The sequence below is a fragment of the Amblyomma mixtum genome, chromosome 2 (assembly GCF_055824585.1).
Source record: "Amblyomma mixtum isolate Tamu chromosome 2, ASM5582458v1, whole genome shotgun sequence".
NCBI classification, from domain to species: Eukaryota; Metazoa; Arthropoda; class Arachnida; order Ixodida; family Ixodidae; genus Amblyomma; species Amblyomma mixtum.
The window spans coordinates 52,836,228-52,844,848 of NC_143013.1; the positions used below are offsets into that span (position 1 = coordinate 52,836,228).

An 8,621-nucleotide genomic window follows, 5' to 3' on the forward strand; every position below is an offset into this window, starting at 1 on the left:
ATACAGTGTCCACGTCGTAGCCGCGGGCTTAACGTGCGTGACGAACTCGCTTTCACGCTCTCTGGCCGCCATTTTCTAGAGCCTGTCGCTGGTGCGACGAATGAGGAGGAGGTTGAGAAAAATGTAACGGAAGGCACACAGCGGTCAGGACATAATTAGCGGGAGGAGGAAGGAGCAGAAGACAGAGCAGAGGGAGAAAGGCTCGGCGTGTCGAGAGTGACAATCGGACCGATTTTCACCAGGTCACGCGCGCACGCTTTCTCGCGGGCGCGCGCTTCCGAAGGGAAGAAGACGCTCTCGGAAGTGCGCGGGACACGGAACGGTCCGACCACCCCCTCCCTCACCTCCCAAGGGAGAGGGCGGAGAAAGAGAGACAATCAAAAAATAAAGCCGGCGAGGAGGCGACAGCAGCGGGAGAGGCTGTGGCACTATAAAGACGTGCCCCCTGGGCCAGTCTTCCTCGGTACCGCTTTCCCTTGTCTCGGCGAACACAGGAGTTGCGCGGACGATCGTACCAGTGTCGGCGCAGCGCTCGCAAACGCTGTTCACTCGAGCGCCGACAAAAATGCGGCCTTCATCGAGAGCGGGAGCCTACGCGTGGATGCTGCTCGTCTTCGGTGAGCGACGGCCTTTCCCACTCATGGATTACCTGCAGGTCGAAAAAGAGAAATGTGTTTGTGTGCTGCTGGGAGGTCGACCGGGGTGACCGATTGTGGGTTGAGGTCGATAGAAGAGTGACCGCTGTCTGCTTCACTAATGGGTTGCATATGAAGGGGGTGCCAGTCGGATCTCGGCCGGGTTGAATCGTTCCGCGGCGCAAGAACTTCAGATGCGCGTATGTCGCCAGGATCATTTGCTTTCTCGAAACGTTTATGGTAGTAGAACTTTTGTACTACTTTACTCCTACTCCCTCCACTGACATTTCCGTTTTCGAATAGCCTTTCGCAGCTTGTTATCAGGTTTCACAGAGTAGGTGCCGCCAGGTTTGGCGAAGGTCAATCACCATTGGTACTTTACCTAGCCGCTTGGTAAATTGGCCATCGTTTCGCAAAGGATTCCACTGTATCTGCGCTTGCCCAAGTCAGTAGAAGTGCAATTCAGGGTTCAAGTAGTGCTAGCCTGTGGGCGAACAACAAAAATTACATCATACAAAGGCGCTGCTCGGCTCCCAATGCTAAAGCTTGCGGTGCGGAAATACAAAGGGCTGCAATAAACGTTCCGGTGCACAACTCCTGCCCATAAAGTTTTTTATTTCTCATTCCGTGTTTACCTTTGTTCGCATGTGCCAAGATTTTAGGTCAGTGTATTATTATTTACCGTGTCTCCTCTGCCTGCGTAAGGCATTCATGGTGTTGGGACACTGTTTTTTATAACTAGGCAAAAAATTAGCGGCTAACGGAGGATTTCAAGGCTGTGAATTAGGATCATATCCAAATCACTTTAGCTGGAGACACTGTGGATAATATATTTTGTAGAGCTCGTTGAAATGGTGTGGTAGGCACGTGCAGTCTGCATCACAGGGTAATTCTAAACGTAATAGCCTTTTTTTGATGGTGTATATGCTGTGGTCCAGAATTCAGACGCTTCTTTCGGCGCTTGAAAGCGACGAAAAAGATCTCTACGTATTAGCCCAGCGAGTATGTTTTTTATTCACCTGAAGCTTTCTCTTCAAAGTGCCTCGTAATAAGTCACATTCCAACAAAATCTATTGCAAAGTTGAACTTGATTTAAAAGCTGACAATTGTTGTAAACTGCTGACACGCAATCAAGAGCACTTTAGAGTGCTGCTTTCGTTTCCTTTTGCTCACTCCTCGACTCTGCACTATGAGTAGAGCCACCTATCTTTAAAAAGCGCGTAGCTTTTCTAAAGTTCCAGTGTGCCTACCTTTGGTATTTGTTTAGAGTAGCAAGCGAAGTAAGTGTACGTGTCACAATTTAGGCTATCTGAAAGCTACATGCTTTCACTTGTGAGGGCTGACGCATATAATATCCAGAGCTACAATAAATTGTGCTAAACACGCATTCCGTACTTTGTGTCTATTTCGGTTGCAACAAGATAAGCGATGAAAACGCTATTGAAATGACTGATGTAGTTTTCCACCCTTTTTTCTTTTTTTCAGGCGTGTTCGCCGTGTGTGCAGGCCAAAGAAAGGTGAGTTCCATCCGTGCAAATTTATTGTGAACCTCAATTTGTAATCAAACGGTGGAGGCGATTGTATGGAGGCTCCCCTACAAGCAAGCATGCAGTGTCTGGCATTATCCTTCCTAAACCTCACAGAGGCGGCTGAAATGCTGGAATGACAGATGCTCCACGCAACATCAGGCCTTCTGATACTTTACCGCGTCACGCTTTGATTCAAGTGTCACTAGGGTCGCCTGGCCAAAGGGCGAAATGCCTAACGTGTTTTTCGTCTGTACGCGGAGCGGCCCAGCATTTCACCTAAGACATGCCGAGCAAGAGTACAGGAGAAAGCTTGTACCCATTGGAAAATCGACGGGTGCCCAGCGGCACTGCAGGCAATCGAACCCCGCACCTGCCGATTGCGCAAGGCTAACTGTACACAAGCTATATCTTGAGAGTAGACTTTCGTAGAGATTCTAAGTTTCAGGTACTTAACACTCGTGCAGTATAATACGGTGCCGGTCGCAGTTGTGGCAACGCAGTTGAGCTAATCACGGTAAAATATACAAATTGTCGACTGCACAACATATGTATTTTGTGCCTTAGACAAATGCCTCATTCCTTACACAAATGCATGACCTTAGCTCCTCCCTAGATACCTGTACTTCGCGTGGAGGCAACAGAGTGCCACGTTTCTTGCATTGATTTCGTATAACGCTGACCGCTCAGTATGGGCATGTGCTCTATGCGTATCCACGCTTATTCGAATCCAAAACAACTGCAGACCTGCCTCACCTTTTTATTCTCGCGAGGGCTGATAACTCGTGCTTTTTTTCTTGCCTTTTCTTGTTACTTTGGACGAAATCGAAGATGCCTTTGTTGAAGCTTAACGCTACAAGATGGCCCGTGTTCCACTTTTATTACTATTTCAATGCCCTCAAGGGGTCAGTAACCTTACAGATTCTAGGGAGCTCAAGGATAAGGAACAGCACTCAAATGTGGCAGCATGCTTAGGCCTCGTCCGACTAGTTTAGACTGCATCCCAGGTCGTGAAAGCATGCGACCACAAGAATTTGAGGAAAATGAGGCCATCACGGGAAGGCATAGTTAAGAAGAAAAAATACCCCCTTTTCTCCCTTCCCCGGAGACAGGAAGAGACGACGACATCTCTGACGCTTCCGACGAAAGTCGTGAACAGGTAAGCGGTACAGTCGAGATGAGGCACGGCGACTGTTAATCGCGCCTCTCACGAGAACATGCGTGAGGGCTATGTCGCGAGCCTCGGCCGAAGCGCTGCGAGCTCCGAATGAGCTCGAGTGCTGCGCTGGCTTTGTGAAATCATGTCTTGAGTGCGGTATTGCTTGTCGAACACATTTTATTGGAGGTCAGAAAGCACCCGTTCTTTTTGTCCTTTCTTTGTTACGGAAAAACAAAATAAGGAAATAAGGCAACCAAAATCAGATAAAAAAGAAACAAAAACATGTAAAAATACACTGCAGTAAAGAGCCTGAAGTAATGAAAGCACATGTAACAAGTGAAGGCGGGCTAGTTGGTGGTTGACAATAGAGTGCATATTGCAACCGCGCAAAACGACGAGGGACGTAGAGAGGAAAGCACAGGACAAGACGCGTCTTGTCCTGTGCTTTCCTCTCTTCGTCCTGCGTCGTTTTGCGCGGTTGCAATATGCACTCCATTAGTAATGATAGCAGCAATTGGGGTTTGTTGGTCGTACATTTTGCTTAATTAGGCCCTTAAGCGGGTACAGAAGACATTAACAGCGGGACTATAAACGGAGGCAATGAACATAAAGCTCTCACAATTAATGGAGTAATTGATTTTTTTTTTCCGCATTAAGCGCCTATGACAGCCCGGAGTCGCGCACTTCATTCAGCACCGACGAAGTGATGGAGCTCCTGATGGTTCTAACAAAACGCAATACAGTTTGCGTTTTCTGTTTCGCCAGTTTTTCTGCTGTTATTGGTGATTGCATATACAAGCCATTACTGTTCATATCTCGCCGCCCTTATGCAGGGAAGGACGACCGTGACTACACGGCCGATTGGTACTGCTCCAGCGAACGCTGAAATACCGGTCACCGAGTTCCGATGCAGCAATCAAGAGTTCCCGGGGTACTTTGCGGACGTAGAGACGGACTGCCAGGTGAGACGGTACCAGCAACTTCGAGCAAGACTACTGATGCATGCTAATGGGGCAAAGCGTTGTGAAAATACTGTACTCAACAAATGAAGCGGAAACAAGACAACTGAGACATGAACAAAAAAGAAATGAGAAGACTTTACCCGAAGGAAGCTCCGTAACAGGTCAAGTTAATTTCACTACGAAAGTGCGATGATTCTCCTTGAGAAGTGTTATTGAACCTATCTTGTATTTCCTTTCCTATAGACGGTTTTGACGTTTGGGAACAAATATGAATGCTGATAAAGATACCCGCGTTTGAAAACGTTTAAGCCGGCGCAAACGACGTATGTCGCGCTGGTTTTGATAACGCACGCGGCAAGCAAAGCAATCCGCGCAGTGTTTCAAAATTCGCCGGTGCAATGGACGCGCCAGTTCTTGTTCAAACAGGAAGTGCCCTTGCGCTAATTCATGGTGTTGCCGGAACAAAAAACGTCCGACAAAACCGTATGTACAGATAATACCTGCGGGTTTTGTGCTGGCACTTCAGTTTTCTTGTTGGCTTCTCCTGTGTTTAGTATGGCACTGTGCCGATTCAGTTATGTTGTACGTCGCATTTTCGGTGTGGCCTGCGAGCGATTCTTCAACTATCAATGGAGGAACAAATGCCCAAGTCAAGACTCTGTTGAAATGGCGAACAGTGCTCACCCCCCCGCTAGTTTTGTACATCGCTTTAAAAAGTTGCCATTTGTGAAATGACTTGGTATGGTTTACCTTAATCTCTATCATTTTCATTGTTATGCCATGACAGCGACCAATCACAGGTTCGAGGTAGGCAACGTGCGTCAATAATGAACGCCATTTAGCTGCGGACGATAACGTCGTCAAAATGACGAAGGTAATTGTTACCCACAGTCAGGAACGTAAGTATTAAAATTATGGAAAACATGAGTAACGCAAAATTAAGATCACGAAACAAACGGCATCGCTTTTTCATAAGATCAACGCTGACATGTAACTTCAAGTTAGCATTCGCAATCTAAAATAATTACAGCTTACTTAAACCCCCGCCACTCGGCATTCTTCCTTTCAGGTGTACCACAACTGCCTGGCTGACGGCCGTAACTCTAGCTTCCTGTGCGTCAACGGAACCATATTCAACCAGCGCAATTTCGTTTGCGACTGGTGGTACAAATTCGACTGCCGCAAGGCACCCAGCTTCTACCACCTAAACTTGCTCCGGAACAAAGAAAAGAACGGCACCAAGAGCACTGAAGGGGCCTTGCCCGTGGCACCACCTGTGCGGCCACCAGTGCGGCCACCTCTGCCGCCACCACCCCCACCCCCATCGCCATTCCCTCGACCACAGCCGACCAGCGGCAGCAAACGCAACCGAGAGAAAGAATCGCGTTCCAAACCCTCGTCTCCCTTGACCTCACGCCAAAGCAAGCCTCTCTCGAAACCGACCAAGACATCCACGTTTAAAATCTTGCCCAAGGCGCCGCCGAAAACTCATGAACCAATCATCCTGCTTCCGCTATTGGCCGGCGATGGTTCTTCCAGTGACCGGGGTAGCAAACAGACGACGCGCGAGCGTAGCTCTTCGTCCCGTGGCAGGGCTCAGATGCGGGTCTTCGCGAAAATAAAGGAAGGCCAACCAGAGGAACCACGAGTTCGACCTAGCAAGAGTCAACAACAAACCAAGCCGGCTCGTACCAACGAAGATAATGGAGAGCGGGGAAGACAGTTACAGCCAGCCTTCAACGGCGACGCTGCTCGGCATCACGACGCAGGAGGCTTCCAGGAGTGGACCAGCATCGGCCCTGTCTCGGGCAGGCCGTCCGTCACAAGAGTCCAGTTCCACACCTTCTCGGCGAACCCGCCACGCTTTGAGCCACCCCTGCCTCTACCTCAGCCTGAACCGGAACCGGCCATCGATCCGGCCAGCTGGCTCGAAGATGACTTCAATCGACAGGCAGAGGCCGGACGGGACGCCTTCCGTGGCGAAGTAGAGGACACAAGATCTCGCGAAGACGAAGCGTACGAAAGTGGTCCAGTTGCACCTGAACCGCGGGGCACGAAAAAACCTGCGAAACAAACGGATGAGGTGGTGCGCTTAGCAAAGGCGCTGCCACCTCCTCGGCGGCAGACTGTGCACGGCGGATGGCGTGGAAAGAAAGAGGCTTATCCGGGGCTCCAAGACAAGAAGCGACTTTTCTACAGGTTCCAGCCCAGCGAGCCCTTCGCCGGTTACAGGGCTCTGTCCTTCTTCGGCCGAACGCGGGGTCCAATGAACGACCTGACCAAGCTTCCTAGGCTGGTGTCTGTAGATCTTAAGAAGGTGACGCGGAAAGAACCGGAATATGCTATCAAGCCGTTGCTGCTGTCGGTCAAGCTGGACCAGTCTTCAGAGTTGGACTCGAGGCCTGCGAGAGGTGCGCCACCGGGGCTTTGCTTCTGCCCGTGTCACTAGTTTTGTCTTCACCGTGTAGCCAAAGTTAAAACGAGATAGCTTGTCGTGACGACACTGAGTCCACTTATGGGCGTCGAACTCAAGGAAATGGTTTATGGACACGTTATACAGGTGAATTTATTGAGCAGGCGTGGAATGTCGGGGTCGCTGATTTCTGCTTCAGACTACTTTTCGTTGACATGTTTGTGTCTTTGCTGGACGTCATGCGTCGACGCTCGTCGGAGCAGATTAATGAAGACAGTCAAACTCTGATAGCGTGCGCGGCTTCGCAAAAATGGGCTTTTAGTTGTTTTATGTCCAGAACCAAACCCTTCGTTTTCTCTAACTGCCCGAGAATGGGCATTTTCGCCTCAGTTTCTCGGCATAACGTTAGTCAGATCCAGTCACAAATATTTATCGGTACATGATACTTGCCTGGTGCACGCCCATTAAAAATCGACACGTACGTATTAACCGGCGATGTAAAGTACTCAGTAGAAGGTAACCGGGGCTCAGTACTACAAAAGTAATTGGGCCTTCCCTGGAAAGTCACAATCTTGAAATCTCAGTTTGCTCCAGCGTAGTTAAAAGAAACCTCTTCTGAGTAACACAGGCTGCTATGGAACTTCCTGAGAATCGATCGCTCACATAAAGGATAAAACTACTCGTGACGCAAAACTAAACATGCTATGTCGTCGGCGTTGAAAGGTGAGAACAAAATCATAAGATCAACAACATGCACACTGTAGGTATAGTACTACTAGTGAGTTCAAGTTTTAAGATGCCGCAGCCGTCAAGGCCATAATGCACTCCCGCCGTCTGCATGTGAACTGTCCCTCACGCGTGTGTTCTTAAATTCTTAATTTGTACTACCCGCCATTGCAAGTTCCAAGGCCAGAGCTAATCTTCGGCCGAAGTCGCTCCAAAAACTATGTCTCAGCCTGGCATTTAGGGCATCTAAATCAAGCTTTTGCAGCCAATTTTTCCCATAGTGAGTTCCCCTTAAGCTCAAATGTCTTTTGCCACAATCTGTCCCAAGACGACGAGTATTTAAATCTCCAAATCAAGTGATTAAAGTTATATAAGAAACAAAATTGCGACAACTCATATATCCAACAAGACGACAAATGAGCCTAAATATGAACTTCCTCGGCGCATTCGGCGATTTCGTAAGTGCGCGCAGGAACCTGTAATCTGTGACGGAACTGTTGGCTTGTAGTCATAAACAGCGGATGTATTCTCAGCTGTGGTGCATCTCTGCTTACAGAAGACGTCTCCGGGCCTGCTTCGTCTTCATTGCATCAGCGCGGCTGAATGTACATGTACATATAATAAACACGTGATCACCACTCTAAACGCTAGGTCGAATTCGTGGCCCGCAAGTTGCGCCGCAATGTCGGCAGTGCTTTTCATATCGCGTTCAAGATTTTGTACTCAAGGATTAATCGTCTTGCGTTGCACTGTTTTCCAAAAAACAGCTGTCTTAAGTGGTTTCCCTTAGTAAGTGAAGTACGCGTGAAAAAGGACTAGGTATAAATGCTATATCCAGGGAGCCAAAGAAAAAATCCAACCAAAGATCACGTCAGGATTCCTAGAATTCCCTCCAGTCCATATAAGGTGCTTGTAAAAATAAATAATTTTAATTTTATTTCAAGAATCTGCGATGAATGATGTGCGCCAGCTAAGAGACGCAAGCACCATTCCACCTCTTATACGGATCATGCTGTTCTGCCACCACACTAGCAATATCTTTGGCCTTTTTAGAACAGCCAGTGAGTACGAATACAAGTTGCAGACTATTAACTGCAAGTAGCATCAGTGACTGACGAGTGCTATAGTGTGAGCAAGAGGAGTGGTTAACATTTTGTGAACCCGCAAGACGCCGCCAACGGAACAAAAATGGCGAAAAAC

General features: G+C 48.5%; 1 protein-coding gene across 1 annotated transcript; it reads left to right on the forward strand.

Moving 5' to 3' along the window:
• The first annotated feature begins 565 nt into the window (after nucleotides 1–565).
• LOC149359359 (uncharacterized) lies at nucleotides 566–6,731 on the forward strand. Its single transcript, XM_089569035.1, has 4 exons — nucleotides 566–617; nucleotides 2,121–2,152; nucleotides 4,154–4,282; nucleotides 5,352–6,731. Exons 1-4 carry the CDS (start codon nucleotides 566–568, stop codon nucleotides 6,729–6,731), a joined length of 1,593 nt encoding a protein of 530 aa, XP_089425161.1.
• The last annotated feature ends 1,890 nt before the right edge of the window (nucleotides 6,732–8,621 follow it).